General features: G+C 45.6%; 1 protein-coding gene across 3 annotated transcripts in view; it reads right to left on the bottom strand.

Moving 5' to 3' along the window:
- Positions 1-4: 4 nt before the first annotated feature.
- The window catches only part of LIPC (lipase C, hepatic type), a 139,007-nt gene continuing 120,708 nt past the window's right edge, over positions 5-18,303 (bottom strand). For all 3 annotated transcript variants that reach the window (XM_058541689.1, XM_058541691.1, XM_058541690.1), the window contains 3 exons: positions 7,854-7,971; positions 5,832-6,050; positions 5-1,174 (listed from right to left, as the gene is read on the bottom strand). In XM_058541689.1, the coding sequence (XP_058397672.1) occupies positions 1,063-1,174; positions 5,832-6,050; positions 7,854-7,971 (449 nt within the window). In that variant the 3' untranslated portion in view covers positions 5-1,062. The remainder of the gene's footprint in view (positions 1,175-5,831; positions 6,051-7,853; positions 7,972-18,303) is intronic.

The following is an 18,303-nucleotide window of genomic DNA, read 5'->3' as shown; positions in this document are numbered from 1 at the left end:
CCCTTATCCTTTAGTTTCATGAGTCTTTCCAAGGGAAATAAAAGTGAATAGTGCAAGATAATCTTAAATTGATTTAGTCAGAGGCAGACCGCTCTTGAGGATTTTTGTTTTCACCGGCTCTGGTTTGCCCTTCTCTGGTGAAGAGCATGTGAATTACGGGCTGTATATATAGAGCTGAACCTATGTGAATGTCAGGTTAGGTTATTAAATGTGTACAGCGTGCTCCTCCTCTCTGAATTACTTGAAACATACGCAAGTGATAACATATCTAGTATTTCCTTCACATGCTTTGTGCTGGAATTTGCTGGCCAAAACATCATTATTTCGTTTGTTGGACAGTTTAAGATTTAATATCTAACTCCTCAAGATATTCTAAGTTTTCCATTAGCTTTTGTTGCAAGCATTAGTAAAAGAGGAAAACTGTAAATAGTAATTTAATTATTAAAATGACCAATTGTCCAGCTTTCATTGTTATCATTAGTAGTTTTAGAAGAATTCCATTTCTATTTGCTTGGTTCACTGAAATAATTGTATGATTTGTATAATAGCAACTATTAGTTTAAGTAGAATTTTTCTTCTTTTAGTAGCTGTTGTTCTTAAAGGGTGTTACTTTGGAACACACGACTATGATTAATTGGAATTTCACTTTATTGAAGTGCCAGTTATGTAATAAAGAAGTACCTTTCCAGCATGGTTCAAAAAAGTGATCAGAATGAACTAGCAAAGAAATATGGGAAATTCGACTTAACTGTAAAAGACATTTTAAATTGGAACAACGGATCTAAAATGGCTCTTACATTTGTACTTATTTGCATATATTACCATTTACTCAGACATAAAATTGGGAAATTTTTGGCTAAACTAATATTCGAATATAGTTACATAATATAGTTTTTAAAAGCTTAGTTTATAATAGGTGAAATGTAATCCCCCTTTAAATCTAAACTTCATGGATTTAAACTTTATGCAAGATTCTTTATATAACTTTGGTTTCCACGTAAGACAGCCATTCCAGATAAGGAATAAGATCATTTATTCTTTGCGTTGGGTCTTCATTAAAGCTCATCGGATCTTTCGCTTCCGTTTTTCAGAGTTTACTTCACATCTCACAAAGGTTTTCTCCTGGGTTGGGTGAAGCTGTAGATTATCCATGTTTTCTGGGCAAAATGTCATTCTGAATAGGAAACATAAAGCAAACACAGCATTAAGTTTTAGATGGAGTTTATTGAAGTGTTTCAGCCTTTGTCAAATACTCAATTGATGTAATGCATGCTATTTTTTTTTTTAATTAAATTCTTATGTTTGCAAATATTTTCATAACTTCAGAGTAAAACAAAACCCAAGTCAGCGAAAGCAATCAGTGGAAGGCTTCCTGGAGCTTTGCTCTGGGTGATTTCAGTTCTGTAAAAACCTTAAGTCCTAGGGGCAGTCCTCTTTTGTTCTCCCTTAAAACAGCTCATCAAAGGTTTAAGGGTAACTATTGTTCCTTTCACTGTGTCGCCCTGACTCCAGGGCCAACACTCCCAGTTCCTTCAACTCTTCCTCATGGGCAGGCTTCACTCCCTAGCCTTCCTTGTTTGGACATGTTCCAATATGTCAATGCTGTTCTTAAAGGTCCCTGGGCATTAGGCCACGTCACTAGCCCTTGCGTGGCTCAGTCCTGTAAGCCCTGCCCCTTCCTCTTGTTGGTGCAGACGCTGTCCAGCCAAAGAGGACATTGCAATTGCTTTGGGTCTCTTTTGGAAACCAACTTTGAGACTGTTTTGACCATTAGCTTGGCCTGAGATGCTATTTTGTGTTACTAACTTCAATTGCATCTATTAGAAAAAAATTAGCAGTAGTCAGAATTCTAGTTTATGTTTTCTTTGAATGGCATTAAGGTCAATTCTTTACTAAATCAGACTTTTTAAATAAAAACAGTGTATAAGCCAGACAGAGAAAGACAAATACCGCATGGTATCACTTATATGTGGAATCTAAAAAAATCCAAAGAAGATCTAACTCATACAAAGAGTAGAAAAGTGGTTGCCAGGGTCTGGAGGTAGAGAGAAGTTGGTAAAAGGGTGCAAATTTTCAGCTATAAGATGAATAAGGTCTGAGGATCTAATATAAAACATGGTTACAATAGTTGATAACACATAGTGTATAATTGAAATTTACTAACAGAGTAGAACTTAAATGTTCTCACAAAAAAAAAAAGATAAATATGTGAGGTGATGGATGTGTTAATTAACTAGATGGGGAGAATCCTTTCACAATGTGTACGTATATCAAATCACAATGATGTACACTTTAAATATCTTACATTTTATTTGTCAATTATACTCCCAATAAAGCTGAAATTAAAAGCACTGTAATTTATGAATGCATTCTTGAAAAATTCAAATAGTAAAGAAATAAATGAAGTCAAATATGTAAGATCCTCTTCACCGTCACCCTTCACCAGCATCACTCCCCTCCCTGCTTTCATGGTTTGGTTTATGTCTCTCCAGACCTATTTCTATGCATCTACATATGTATGTTCGTATGCAAACATAAAGATGTTTTAATAAAAGTGGGATTATACCGTACGTATTTTTCTGAAATTTTTCCTTTTCATCAAATAATGTACTTGGAGACCTGTTCATATCAGGACATATAAATCTATTTCATTCTTTTTCACTTGCTGCATGACATTCCATTGTATGGATGTACCATAATGCATTTAGCCATTTTCCTATTGATGGACATTGAGATTTCCCCAATGGTTTACTATTGACAAATAGTATTGCAACAAAGACTTCTGTACATATATATCCTTTGTGGATATTTTGAGTATTTCTCCTGGATAGACACCTAGAAGTAAAATGCTGGGCCAAAGTATCCCTGGTGCCCACGACAGTGCCTGGCATAAGGTGAGTGCTCACTCGGTATTAGCTGTTGAATGAAATTCCCCTGCAGAAGCTCTGTAATTCACACTCCCACGAATAGTGTATGAGAATGCCCAATTCTATGTGTTTTCTGTCTTTTAATTCCTGCCAAACTAATGAGTGACCAGTGATAATTTCATTGATTTTTGTTTTGCATTTATATCATTACTGTGGAAATTGAATGTCTTCTCATTATGGTTAGCTAATCTCTTTTCCTGCTATAGGGCCAATATGTCCTGCTATAGGGCCAATATTTTCTATTCTTTCTCTTCATTCTACCACAGACCCCCCCATCCCTGACTTTGTGCCTTTGGGAGAGAAAATCACCTCTCATTGAATTCCTCCCATGGAGGCACAAAGCAAGTTATTTAACTATTTTTTTTTTCCTTGTAGTTAGTTAGCAGAGAGATTAAGAGCAGCAGGTTTAGGGTTCGTATCCTGGCTCTGGGATTTTGTTTTATAGAAGGTACTCAAAAATAGGAATTTGTTATTAGTCTCATGAGATACATATTATAATTCCCATTCGTTATTGGAGAACTGAGTCTCAGAGAGGTGCAGTTATTCTCTGAGGCTACATAGGTGGTAAGCAGCAAAGTCAAAATTTGAGTTTAGGACCGGATGATGCAGAGGTCATTGGTTTTTGCCTACATATTGCTTTGCTCACTGCCCGGTTCTCTGGGAATGCCTCTTGGCCTCACGAAGCCCGTTGCAGCACAGACCCAACAGCACCAACCTGAGCTGATGTCTTTCTTCTTAGGCTTCCTAGACTATACAATACTAGACCCTCACTGTAAGGTGGTCCATGGACCAACAGCATCAGCATCACTTGGGAGCTTGTTGGAAATGCAGAATCTCAGGCCCTGCCCCAACCTACTGAAGCAGAACCTGCAGTTTAACCTGATTCCCAGATGATTCCTGTGCACATTAAGGTTTGAGAAGCCCTGGATGGAGCACATCACTAGTAAAATTAATGCATCTTATTTTCCTAATTAGGTCCTGGACTTTCTAAGAGCCACAACTCAGGTTTTCTTGGTATGTCCCAGTGCTGCCTGGTACTGTGGAGACACAGAGAAGGCACTGGACACTTACAACTGAAAACTCTATAGGTCCCCTAGCCCCTCCCCTCTTTTCAGCATGAACCTCCTATAACCCTGAGGAAGGGTTTGATGCTCGTATATATTAAGGTCCAGCACTGCAACTCTGCTGGATTAGATTAAGGAAAGTCAGATTAATGGGGCCAAGACTAATGAGGGAGGGAGCTGTTGGAAACAGCACACGGGCAACAAATGGGCAATGAATCAGACAAACCCGAGTCAGATCTGGGCCCAGACAATCATTAGCAACGTCCCCAAGCTATGCAACTTTTGTGAGCCTCAGGTTCCTAATCTGTACAGTCGATACTCCCCATTTCAGAGGGCTGCTGGGAAGATGACATGAGATTAATGCTCCAGAGTTCCTAGTTCAGTGCCCAGTGCAGTAGGAGCTCTGTAAGCCCCATTCCCTTCCCTCTCCTCTTGCCTTCTTCAAAACCACGTGGGTAAGCACCAGTGGAGAAGGTAGCATTGCATTTTATACACCCTTTCAGGTCAAGTCACATAGAATAGTCATGGTGAACAGCCACTAAAACTGAGGAGTTACTCTCTGGCTGAGAGAATACAGGGAGGCATGGTGCTCAGAAGTAGAGCTGCTCTGAAGGGCCAAAAATTCACGCAAGAGTAGCTAAGTGTGTACAAGGAGAGAAGCAGTTTAATTTCTCAAATTGATCATGTGGAGAAATCTGTTGGCAGACTGCAGAGTCTACTCTTAGTAATTGCCAGGGTTTTGTATCCCAGGGAGATAAAATCTCAGAGTGCGGTTGTATAAGGGACTCAGAGGGCATAAATCTGCCATGGGCCTGCTCCTGGCGGTGAAACCCTAGAGGTTGGGGAGGAGTGTAGTTCAGTGGTGAGAGGCCTGCTGTTTTCCATCTCTACTGGGGACAAGCCACAGAGAGAAATGGGCTTCCCAAAAAAGGAAGGTGGGAGAGGAGAGACAAGTGTCCTGAATGCAGGGGGAGGAGATGGGAAAGGGTCCAGGCAAGGACAGAATTCTTCTTTCATGGAGAACTGCAGAACCATAGAAAAGCACGGTCACCACGGCAAAACGTGTGGGGCATCCTTTTGCTCTGCTGAGAAGACTGAAGGGGCAGCTGGACCATCCTTTCTTTCCTTTACTCCCTACCCCTCCCCAACCCCTTGTTGTCCCTGGGGACTTTGGGGCCAAGGGAGATGTTAAATCACACAGGGCAGCACTTCTTAAGGGTAATCCATTGGTCCACATCAGGATTTCTTAAGGCTCTTATTAACAAATGTGTATCCTGGGTCCCTTCACAGACCACAGTGAATCAGAAGCTCTGCGGGTGGGTCTGGGAATTCTGCGTATTTAATAAGCTTCCCAGTGATTCTTTGGCACGCTAAGGTTGGCAAGGTATCACCACAGAGTGATATTTTGAGCTTGCGATCTGTTAAAAGCTTTTCCCTGGGTAAACAACAACAACAAAATGTCGCGTCCAGGTCCTTGCCACTCAAAGTGTGGTCTGTAGACCTGCAGCTCTGACATCACCTGGTGATTCACCTGTGTGCTGAAGTTTGGGAAGCACTGGGTTAGTGAGGTGGTTCTCAAACTCCAGAAGCAGGTAGCTATTAACCACGGGCAGTGAGAAGAGGCTAGATTGGGAATCAGAAGACCTGAGTGCAAATCCTGGTCCTTCAATGTATGGCTGTGTGAACTTGGATGCTCATTGCACCTTTCCAAGCACCTATATACCATCATTAGGACATAATAATGCCTACTTCATAAGATAAATGCAAGTACTAAGTTGTGAAAGTGCTGGAACATGTAGATGCTTAGTAGATTTTAGGAGGAGGTTGAATCAGCACTCACCTTTGCTGGGTTTCTCCTGCCTTGACTCTGATGCTCTTTGGAACAAGGCCTGAGAAGTGGGGCTCTCTGCCCCATGGGATGATGATTTGGACTGTGTTCCAGAGGTTGGCCCATACTGCACTGTTTTCCCACTTGAACTTGATCATGATCAGCTCACCAATGTCCAAATCCAGAGTGATAAGAAAGGAATAGGTTTTATTACTAGTAATTCCTTCACCCCTTGAAGATACAAAGGAAACCAGACACAGTTTATTTGTAACAGCAAAGTGATGCTAGGCATGTTCAGGATGTGTTAGGATTGCCTGAGCAACTTGGGATGGTGTTTCCTGCTGCATTTCAAACCAGTGTTGGACAGACTATTAATAGAGATAGCAATAGGTGTGCTGGGATAAAAAGAGTTTTCCAGACCAATAATATTGGGGACATCATACTATTTTCTGTGTTAGCATATTAAAAAGGCTCCAAGGGGCTGGCCAGTGGTGTAGTGGTTAAGTTCAGTGCTCTCTGCTTCGGCGGCCCAGGGTTCGCGGGTTCGGATCTCAGGCACAGACCTACACACTGCTCATTAAGCCATGCTCTGGTGGCGACCCACATACAAAATAAAGGAAAATTGGCACAGGTGTTAGCTCAGGGATGATCTCCCTCAGCAAAAAGAGGAGGATTGGCAACAGATGTTAGCTCAGGGCCAATCTTCCTCACCTAAAAAAAAAAAAAACGTAAAGGCTCTGAGAGGTCTGCAATAATGAATCTAGTTAACTTTGTTTAGCTCAGGCTTCCTGGTTTCTAGGTTAACAGATCAGGGAAACTGCCCTGGAAGAGACAGCGGGGCTTTGGCAATAGCCTCTGGGCAGTTCAGCTCTCTGTAGGTTTGATTAACACAGCAGAGCCACACCAGGTCTTCTTTCCCCTCCCCATATGAATAGAAACTTCTATTAAAACAACAACGTATCAGAGTAATAAAAAACTGTATATAAAAAGGATGCACCAATTTGGAGCAAGATTTAAACGCAAATCCTTAGGTATCATAATCTTCAAGACATTAAAGTGTCCCAACATTGACAGAACAGCTAGCTGCCCTTTCCACTATCTAGAACAATCCCCTGGGGAGAGATTTGGGCCAGTGTTATCCGGAGTTAACACTGGATTTAGAGGGAGACGGATGGATGGAGGATTCCTTCGTGCAGCTCTTCATAGATCTTCCTGTAGAACGCTGTAAAGAATCATTTGGAATGCACCAATCTCACCAGGCTAGGGGCATCCTAAGGATGGATCCTCTCTGCCTCGAGTGCAGAGAACCAACAAAAAACTCGCTGAATGGCTGAATCAGTGTGTGATGATCAGAGATCCAAGCGGGGCGCAATTTTAGGGAAGGTGAGGACTGTCCCTGGATTGGGTGGAGGGCTAATGTCACTTCCCAGGGAGGGCCCATGCTGAGGGGCGAGATGCTGAGAGAAAGCAGCCAACGGGCCGTTTCTGGCCAGTGGAGCTGAGAAGCCTCTGAGGGAGGCGTGTTGTGAGCAGGTGTGTAACAGGACGAAGGACAGATGGGGAGGGCTGGCAGTGCAGGCTGATTGAGATGGGAAATTTGTGCCAAGTTGAACGATACCAGTTTTATCTCTGGGTTATGGTTTTCAGAACTCACTGGAAAGGCACTCAGGGCCTTCCTCTGGACACCTGCTCTGGCCCTCACCATTCCTCCCTGCTTGGATTTTCCTGCACTGTGGACACGGATGGGGCCACCTCCGGCTTCCCCCTCCACTCAGTCCACATCATGCTGGGCCCATCACATACACAGGTAGTGCCAACATAAAGCAATCAGCGGGACTGAGTGAGGCACAGGAGGGATGACAAGGCTCTGGGCTCGGGTGGCTGTCCCATCCGGCAGGGCGTCTGGGGCACTCAGGATGGGCTGAGAAGAGTAAGCGTGTCTGGCCTGACCCTTGAAAAGTACAGAATCCATCCTGACCCTGTGAGAAAATGAAGCATGTCACCACCATAGATGGGGCTGCGCCTCATACTCACAGAGTGACAGGAACTTTCTGCATTTCCTCTTTCGTTCCAAGGAGTGACAGGGTGAAAGCTGGTTCCACTGGTTTCTCAGTTTGGTTGATGAACTGCGTCTTGATCTGGTAATGATAGACTGGAGGGGGGTGGGGTGGAAAGGGAGAGAAGGAGAATTTAAGCAGGAATGTTTTATTAAAAATCTCATATTTTTAAAATTAAAAAATGCAGACGGAAGAGTCTGGATGGATAGATATCCCAATTTTTTTTTCCCTAGGTGGTGGGATTATGAATACTTTTTATTCTCTTCTTTTTCCTTCACTGTATTTCCTAAATGTCTACAGAGGACTCATATTGTATTTGTAATATTATAATAATAATATTATTATTATCCCACAGAAGAAGGCAGAAGAGGAGTAGAGTGTATCTGGCATTCCCACCAGTTTCTGGATGCAATCCTGTTGGACTATTCGTATTTGGTGAGGGTCCCCTTTCATAAATCAGAGGACGTATGCTTTGAGGCACCTGCCAATGGCAAGAGTACATACTGCCGTGTTTTACTTTTGCCTCTGTCTGATGGGATCAGTTTCAGGGTGGGGCAGAGCTCCAGCTAAGAAGGATATACCCTAATGACCACATATCTATATTCTGGGACAGGTCCTGGGAACCAGCTTCTGGGGTTCAACAAGCTCATTTTCCAATGCAAATAAGATAACTCTAGTTCTAGAATTCAGGCCTAAAAGTTTTCCATCTTATCAAATGTCCAGAATGTCCTCCTAATGTGTTGTTTAGAAAAGGGTAATTTATTTTATTCTTCTTCACCTAGATACTGTCTATATTTAATTAAGACAAGCAATTTACTTACTATTAGGTATTGTTAAACATTTTACATTGCATCATTTCCTTTATTCATCATAATAACCTTATGAGGTAGGTATTGTTATTATCATTCTCATTTTATAAATAAGAAAACTGAGGCTTAGACAGGTGAAGTGACTTGCTCAAGGTCACATAGCAAAGTCTGTGCTCTTAGCCTGGACCTGTTGCTAAGGCTCCTAAGACGGCCTTGGCTTGGCCTGTATTGTTGCACTAATCAGCTGTGGGGCTGTTTTCAAAATCAGTCTACCTCATTCCATGATGGCTGGTGGCTGCTTAGACTTCTTTCCATTGCCGTCTCCATATTCTCTAAGGACCTGTAGTGTTTTAACTCCAAGATTGCAAACAGGTTTAGTACCGCGTGTCAATTCCATTTGATTGACAGCACTGCCTAGAGCCCTACCTTGAGATGGGTTCTGAGACCATGTACAAGCTCTTGGGAAGATTAGTGTCTGCCTTGGGTAAAGGATAGGGGATTTATGGTATGCTTGCTGTGTATCTGCCCTTCCTGTTCTAGATAAGGATTAATCCACCAATCCTGATACAGTGCCTTCCGCATAGTAGGTGCTTAAACATTTGTGGGATGAATGAACTGACTATCTGCTTGGGAGTATCAGGATGTGTATTAACGCTCAGCAAGATGGAAATTACCTCTGAGAATTCAAGACCTGAGTTTCAAGGTTTGTAGGAGGAGAATTCCTACTGGAAAGCACAGATCATGGAACTAGCCACTTGATCATCCATCCCACACACCCAGCATGTGGAAATTCATCATCTTCATGAATTGATTAACTCCCAAATGGTGCCTTTTCACTGGAGGTTGGTAGCTACGCACTAACCTAGCAGGAGCTGTTGCTAATGGTGTGTTGCCCACACCCCAGCCGCAGTGTCCTGGTCTACCTGTATTGCTGGGTTTCTGGATTATTTACACAATCCTACACTTTGGCATAAACCAGTCTTCCTATGTGGGTTTTGTGGTGGATTTGCTTCGATGCCCTGTCCATAACAGCTGCTCAGATCCTCCAGCCTGGAATAAAGTAGTTTGATGCTCTCCAGATTATGAGTCTATGGGTGAGAAATAAGAGACGGGCTGTGGGCCCAAGTCCCAGGAAGGGTCGCTAAACCGTGGAGTGGCCGTGGTGACAGGGACTCTGGCTTATCATCCCAAAAGCCTCTGGAGAGGTCTTACACTATTCAGGGTCTGTCTAAGGAGCTCTGTAACAAGTGAACAGTGTTATGAGTTGAACTGATGCAAAAAGGAGAAGGCCTTCTAAAGACACAGGCCATAGTCATTGGGAAGCGGGGCTAGGATGTGGACAGAATGAGGTGGGAGGACTGGCCTCCGGTTAACCTCCTAACGAGGAGGCAGGGCATCTTCCAGAGTACCCAAGGGACGCTCAGAGCAACCAATTTTAATCCAGTTTAATATGTATTAATTGGAAGTCTACCCAACTGATGCTCAGCCCAGTGTTAAAAGCTGTGGGGAATAAATGAGTAAAAGAGTGTAATTGTCGGTATGCACGATAATAACACGGGCTAATATTTATTTTGTTTACCTGTGCCAGTTGCTTTGCATGTTATCTCATTTGATCCTTACAACAGGTGACACTATTATTATCTCATTTTAAAGAAGAGGAAACTGAAGCACAGAGAGGTTAAGTGACTTTTCCAGGATCACATAGCTAGTAAGTAGCATCGCTGGGATGTAAGCCCAGGCCACCTGGCTCTAAAACTTGAACTTTTAAATGTTTATACCTGTGACCAATAGCTTTATACACCCTACAGAAAAAGCTGAAGTGTGGAAAGAGATTTAAGTTTAAAAATGTCATACTAGAATTATTTAATTAAAAATAAATCAGAAATACCGTAAATATTCACTAATAGAGGAATTACCATGGACTAGTAATGACAATTATGATAGCTACCATTCAGCTCTTTTTTACGTCCTAGACACTGAGCTGATAGTTGCACATAATTGTCTCATTTCTCTTTGTAACAGCTTTGGAAAATGCCTCCTCTCCCCTCTCTCTGCACCGTTTTACAAAGGAAGCAGCTGAAGCCCGGGGAAGTGAAGTAACTTGCCCACTGTCAGGCAGCTAATAGCTGGTGAAGCTGCAATTAGACCTTAGTCTGCTGACGCCCAGTTCACAGTCCCAGCCATGTGATTCACTCTTAAGAAGTCACTAAAGGTATTTTTGGAACGATTTCAATGCTCATGAAAGAAGTAGGAGAAAAAAACCCAAACAACAATCAGGATACCAACTCTATATCTAACATGAGACTCACCCTAACAAAACAGGATGCATGCAAGGAGGGGGATTCACAAAAATACGAGCAGTGCTCTTCTCTGGAGAGGGGAGAGGGGTAATTTTTATTCTCTTCTTTATGCTTTTCTGCAAGTTCCACATTTTCTACAATAAGCATGCATTCTAATTAGAATCTTATTGGAAAAAGAAAAAGCTTTGAAAAGTATTAAGAAAGAAAACAAGAGAACCAGAATTCCCTCTTGTTGGGATCCTACTACACATCGGGCTGCATACTAAGTGTTTTACATACATTATTTTGGTCCTCTTAACAGGACTAGAGAAGGATAACATGCTGAGTAGACTCCATTTGCTACACCTACCCCTGCTTTCCACATCCACTCCCTGCCCAGCTCTGAACCCAGGATATGACCCCACAGCCTGTATCTCCTGGGCTCCCTTGCCGGACAGTATCCAGTTGGGACTGACCACTGCGGGGGCATCAGCAGGAGATCAGGACAGAGCAGAGAGAGGTCAGGGTGTTTTCCTCTGCTCCTTCCTGCTTTGGAGCCTGACCTGCAGTAACCACCCCCATGACTAGTTGCTGTCAGTGGCCCCTCCTCCACAGCTCCAGTTCTCCTGGCCCATTCCCTCCCCTCCAGGCCTGTTGTTAGATTCAGGGTGTGTCGACACCCCGTGATGGTTTCCTGAATACTGCCCACCTCTGTAAGGAGTGCTGCCTGCTCCCTTCAGCTGACCTAGGCGAGTGGAATCCTGTTTTCAGCTGACATCTACACAGATACGGTGTAATTATTCTGGTGAATTACAGACAAGGAAGCAGAGATTTGGACATAAGCCCAGAGTCACTGGGATAGTTAGAAGTGGAGCAAAATTTGAACTCAGGTGTCTGTCTGATTCCAAAGGACTCTTCCCTCTGTCTCTTGGGGTTCTGATTCTAGCAAGCTGAACCTGCCCTTTGAAAGCAAACAGCAACGCTCAGCCCTTGAAGAAAAGCCACAGTTAAAACTTGCCTTGAATGAAGCCACCAAGACAAAGTGCCCGCCGGCTCCCCCACTGACATCCGTCCTGGGCTATCGCTTCCTCGTCTCTGTGCCTGAACGTTGAGCCCCTGAGCCGCTTCCTCGTCTCTGTGCCTGAACGTTGAGCCCCTGAGCCGGGATGAATGTTTCATGTCCCTGCCCTGGAGATGGGTTTTTGTCTTCCTTTGTTCTTAAATTGTGGGTAGGAGGAGATCGATTTGCGCGTCTTGGATGTCGTGGTTCCAGGATTCTGGGGGAAGTTGCTTGTGTAAAACCCGGGGTCGGCTGAGATGATTGCACAGGTCCCCTTCGTTCTCACATCTTAGGAATGAGAATTACCTGTCCCCCTCGCAGTGTCTCCCTGGGGTGGGACCTGTGCACGAGGTCTGAACCTCTAAAGGTGTGTAAGCCATGAGGGGCCTGAGTGAGCTCACAAGAGGTGTGTGGACTGTGGAGGAGGCCCAGAGCCGAGGGGACGAGGGCACCCTGTGTCTGCAGGGGCACAGCTGCAGAGCTCAGAGCACGTTAATAGCTCAGGGGATCCCGTATTACCTGCACCAGGAAAGTCACTTTTTTGGAGAAATCTTGAAATAAAATCAGTATTTTTAAATATGAGAACTAATTATTCTTATTTTGGATTTTTGTGTTTTTCCTGAAAAAAAAAAGAAGACAATTTGCCTATCATTCCCCACCCCTCCCCACCTCCCCAGGACAACAATGCCGTTATAAAGATTAAGGAAAAAAGCGTGAGTAATTTTGCCCGCTTTATCTTATGACATGTTTAATAAGGATTTTTAAAAATGATTTAGGGAAAATGCTTTTGATCTGTGCCTGCGAAGAAGCCAGCACAACACATTCCTCAGTTCAGGCAGGACACATTATTTCAGGTCTTAAAGATAAAATGCATGAAATAGTCCATTCACCCTGAATGAGAGTATGCCAACTCCACCCAGAGCAGAGAGGTGCAGCCTCTGGAGAGTCTCCTCACCAGACAGTCTTCCGGGGGTTCAGACACCTAAAAACCCTGGAATCTAATCTTGTGTGGACCCCACTAGTGCCACCGTAAAAAAATCCTTAAATTTCTTTTCACAAGGCAGCCACTCTGAGCATCAGGTTGTGGAATTGATGAAGAGAATATTTTGTTCTTTTTTTTTTGTCTCATGGAAAAAATGATTCTGAATCATCAGCTGTTGGCTCTGGGAGATACCGTGACTCTCTTGGCAAACATCAGAGGCCCTGGGACAAGCATGTTCACAGGGTTACCACAGGAGCCAGCCGGCACTGCAGGGGCTGGTTGAATTAACTCAGAGCAGGCTCGAGGGAAGCAGATGAGGGGCGAGGGGCTTTGTAAATGTAGGTATGTGTGCATGGCTGTGCTTATGTTGGCAAGCACATGTGGGCCTAACCGTACCGCCCCATTTCTGTGATGCCTGGTGTCATGAGACTGGATGTTGCCCCTTCTGTGGGTATTTGCCCCTCCTGCTAGGGGTAGAGATGGGGGAGTGTGTGTCTTTGTGTGTGTGTATGTGAACGAGTGTTGTGTTGTGTGTATGGGGGGACGGTAAGGAGTGTGTGTGTGTGAGTGTGCGAGGGGTAAGGAGAGGTGTGTGTGAGTGTGTGAGGGGGGTAAGGAGTGTGTATGTGTGTGAGAAGGGTAAGGAGAGGTGTGTGTGTGAGGGGTAAGGAGAGGTGTGTGTGTGTGAGTGTGTGTGAGAGGTAAGGAGATGTGTGTAAGTGAGGGATCAGGAGAGGTGTGTGTGAGGGTGTGAGGGGGGTAAGGAGTGTGTATGTGTGTGAGGGGTAAGGAGATGTGTGTGAGTGAGGGATCAGGAGAGGTGTGTGTGAGTGTGTGTGAGGGGTAAGGAGAGGTGTGTGTGTGTGAGTGTGTGAGAGGGGTAAGGACATGTGTGTGAGTGTGTGAGGGGGTAAGGAGAGGTGTGCTGATTGGCATCCTGCTGCCTGCTGTTTGTGCCGTGGGTGCTTCATGTGGGATGGCAATAAGAGCCCTCAAGTGAGAGACAGGAGCTCTAGGCTGGAGTCCGACTCCGGCACCTACCCCACGTGGTCATGAGCACTCTCTGAGGCTTGATTTCCTCATCTGTAAAATGGGCATTAAGAGCTCTCCCACAGGGTTGTGAGGAAGTGACAAGATGGCCTATGTAAAAGTGCTTGGCTTCTATAAGGTGTCAACCCGGTGACACTTATTCCCTTCCTACCTGCTGGACTGACCAGGCACTGTTCTGAGCCCCACCCGTGGGTGCCAGTTTTAGTGTTTCACCCCCATGCTCATCCACACACAATCACTTCACAGCTGAAGAAACAGGCCCACATAGGTTTTGTCACCAGGTCAAGGTCACATATGCGGTTGGCAGCAAAGCCAAATTCTGGACACTCCTTATCCCAATCTAAAGCCTGTGCTTTCTCTACTATACCTACTGCTTCCTCTGGAACTCTCCTTGGAAATCAGTGAAAACCTTCCAGAGTAGTAGTTGAGAAAAGCCGGAAACAGACAGGTTCCCCAAGTCACAGTTTGGCTGGTCATCTCACCAGCCAGAAGAAGAGGGTGCTCTCATCAGCTGCAGTAGCAACAGAAGCAAGTCCCAGGGGCTGGAGGAGGCCTGGGGTGCAAGGAGAAAGTGCAGACGGGGGAGGATGGGGAGGAAGGGAGGGTCAGAGAAAAGAGGGCACCTACTGCCAGGGGCAGCCTTGGAAAGGAGGGGATGACACACAACTGGCGATTTAGGAGTGAGCCGTCGCTCAGTGAACCGGCCTCGGTCCTATCCTTAGGAGACCACGTGGAGTGAAAGGAGCTGGGGTCGTGGAATCGGAGAGACCTGGGGTCAAACACTGCATCTGCCACTCACAAACTGTGTGACTTAGAGAAGAGGATTTAACCTGTCTGAATCTCTATTTATTTACTGGAAAATTAAGCATAATCAATTTCCCTCATCTCTCTCTCTCTCTCTGAGTTGTTGCGAGGATTAAATGGTAAATGAGATCATGTGTGCAACACATCCAGCATGGTACACACACAGAGGGAGCCCCCATATTGCTACTTCCCTCCCCTCCACCCGGTTACCTCATCCGACTGCTCTGAGGCTAAATTAGATAGGGCGCTTACTAAGCAGGACTTACTCAATACATATTGGTTTCCCTGCCCTCTCTCTTAAAAAAATGGGCTCCCAAACTGGTGAAGCTTCCTCCTGAGAGAGTGAGAGTGGAAGTGGGCGAGGAATCGCCTTGTTTCACTCAGCCACTGTTTCCCGATTCTCTTCTGCTATTGCTGGACTCTCCCAGGCTTTACCCGAGTTCTGGCGTACAAACTTTGTAGAAAATAGATCCTTTGATGGTTTTGTCAAAATATCTTGGGAGCCAGAGGAATGAGGGCCGAGTTAGTCATCCTTCGTGAAACTACAATCAGGAGGCGATGTTTGTCTTGCTCAGCCTGGCCCTGCACTAAAATATATAGTACAACTAGATGTCCTTGAAAAATACGGAGTGTGGGTTCTCTGTAACCAGAGCTGGGCAAGTCTGTTCTTTTACGAATCTGCAAGTAGTCATCTAATGCTGGAGGTGGCCAGGGAAACAGGCTTTGAGGCCCACGTCAGAGATGATCATGGCCATGGTGGGTGGAGAAGTCTGTAGTTATGGGGCCTTGATTAAAGGCTTCATGCCAGCACCATCAAAAGAACTTTCTGTGATGAGGGAAATGATCTATTTCTGTGTTCTCCAATATGGCAGCCATGTATTTGAGCACTTGAAAAGTGGTTAGTGTGACTGAAGAATCAAATTTTTTAATTTTATTTAAGTAATTTAAATAGCCACATATGGTTAGTGGCTACCATATTGGGTGATGTAGCATTGTACAGATTGCAACATCCCACGAGCAGCCGCTTCCAAACAGGCAGAGTCTCACCTGGGTGTAATTTCCAGCCATACCCAGGGCAGCTTCATGCGACCACAGATGCTACTCCCCACCAGTGGGTGAAATTAGGCTGAGCAGGTTAGGCCTTTGCTCACCGGAAGGACTGAGGCAGAACTGGGGAGGATTCGGAGGGCCCAGGGAATGGGAGGGTGCAGTGCAGGCCACTGCTCATCCCTGGAACCTGTCAGGGGCTGGAGGTTTGGGTTCTGACGGTTTTCAGGCAGTCCTGCCTCATAGCATCCATATCACTGGCTGCGTAGGTCCCATCCTCATCTGATGTCCCTGGAGCAAGAGGCGTAGTTGATAACAGAGACCCAAGTGTTGCCTCTAAGGGACTCACTGCCTGTCTTCCTGGGACAGCACTGGGCACGCACTGCCTGGGAAGGGGTTGTCTTCATCGAGTCTCCTGAAATAGGCACTCTGCCTACTCTGGCTCAATTTATGCTTGAAGAAGAAATGAAAGGATGAGCGCATTGGTTGTGGCAGCTGCTGGGTGAGATAATGCTGCTCTTTGGTCTCCTTCACAGGAAAGGGGTCCCTGTGAGCTGACACCAGCAGCGTATGGTGGTCGGGCAGCTGGGGTCCTTGGCAAAAGGAGGGAGCTCAGCCTGGCTCGTGCCCACTGCTGTTCCTTCTCTTGATGCTCCCCTCCCTCCCCCGTGTCCAAGCCCCCAGCAGATATCCTCTGGATGGACCATGCCCCTCACTTCAGAGGCACAGCCCAGCCCTGGAAGGTGAAAAATGACTGCCTTTCTTCCCAGCTGATCTCTAGGAGAAAGCAAAACCCTTCCCCACCCCTCACTGCCCTCCCTTACCCCACAAACAGACCAGGAGCAGTTACTGAGGTTAAAAATCACTCAAGTAGTTATTTGGAGGTCTAGGTCTAAATGCTGGCTCTGCCAAGAATTTGTTTTGTGTCCCAGAGCAAATGATTTCCTCCACCTGGGCCTCGGTTTCCCTGTCTGGGAACTGGTCTGGTTGAACAGTCTCTCAAAACGCTAACATTCAAGGATTAATGTAGATCCAGTGAAATGCGATTATCTGAGAGCCTTAATCACTGCGGGCGGCTTTGCCATTTGAAAGAGGAGCTGGTTAACCCAAATAAGTGTCTAATTGGTAGCCTGCGGTGGGGGAGCTCCCTTAAGCAGGAGACCTTCCAAATTCCCTCACCTGCTCCCAGAAGCTCCAGCTCCTCCGCCCCTAAGGCACAGACAGTGGAGGGGACCCTCTGTCCTCCCAGGTGGGAGAGATCCCGCCCTCACTCCAAGTGCTCTGGAAGCTGCCAGCCGCCCACAACGGATTTCTGTCATTCCTGGGCCTCAAGGAAGGGAAATCTGCCTGGAGAGCAAAAGTCCAGATGAACAGAGGAATCCTGTGCCCAAAAAATAAGTCTCCTGGGAGCTTGACCTTGTGAGAGTGATTAGAAAAGGAACACCAACTGGGAGTTGGGGGGGCCTGGTTTTTAGGCCTCCTTCCAGGCTGTGTGGCCGAGCGCAGCTCACTCCACCCAAGTTTTGCTTTCCTCCTCTTTAAAATGGGCTCAGAACAGCCCTGCTGACCTCGCTTGGCCTCTGTGGGAACAACAAAGAGTCCACGGCTGCATCCGCTGTTTTGTATACAGTGCTGTGCACATGGGGACAGCATGTTCACCTTCTGCAGCTGTAGTTAACTGCACGGTGATAATCAAACAGCAGAGCAGCGGGCCCCTCCCAGCGCCTGAGCATGTGCTGTGAAACAGGAAGATGCTAAATCACTCACACGCTGGTTTCAGGATTAGGCAGAAATGTTAATGGCAACAGATGTCGGCTTGTTCCCTCCAGGAGGATTTAGGCTTCAGTGGAGTGTTTCTCTGCTGGCGTCAGCCCAAGACCTAGCCACAGCCCTTTCTCTGACCTGCGGTTCAACTCTTCCTTGAGGTTAAGGATATGACTGGGACACGTTGGAAGCTGAACTACGTCTCGAGAGGTCCTCAACTGGACAATGATATCCTGTAAGATCAGCTGATTCAAACTTTAGGGGAAACGAGCACTGCAAATGTAACCTGAAGCCCAGTTTTTTCATGGCCTTGAGCAGAGATGAACACACTGGGTTCTAGTCTGGGTTTGGAGATGCCTCCAGGTCCCCGTAGGATGAGACCTGGGTGGTCGATGTAACTGCTCAGGGCCTTCCGGATCTAACATTCTAAGGGACCACGAAAATGGACAGAGAGAGGCCAACCCGAGGATTGTCCCAGAAAGTATCAAGTTTTCTCCTTCTAGCACTGGGCAGCAATTCTTGGGAAATAGGGAGCACTGCCTATTCTTGGGAAAAGAGAGAGACTGTGTCAACATGACTGTGGACTCTGTGCAGTTTCAGAAACACTAAAATAGCAGAGGCTGAAGTCATTC

The sequence above is a fragment of the Diceros bicornis genome, chromosome 5, assembly GCF_020826845.1.
Source record: "Diceros bicornis minor isolate mBicDic1 chromosome 5, mDicBic1.mat.cur, whole genome shotgun sequence".
NCBI lineage: Eukaryota > Metazoa > Chordata > Mammalia > Perissodactyla > Rhinocerotidae > Diceros > Diceros bicornis.
This window is presented reverse-complemented; position numbering and strand designations above follow the sequence as displayed.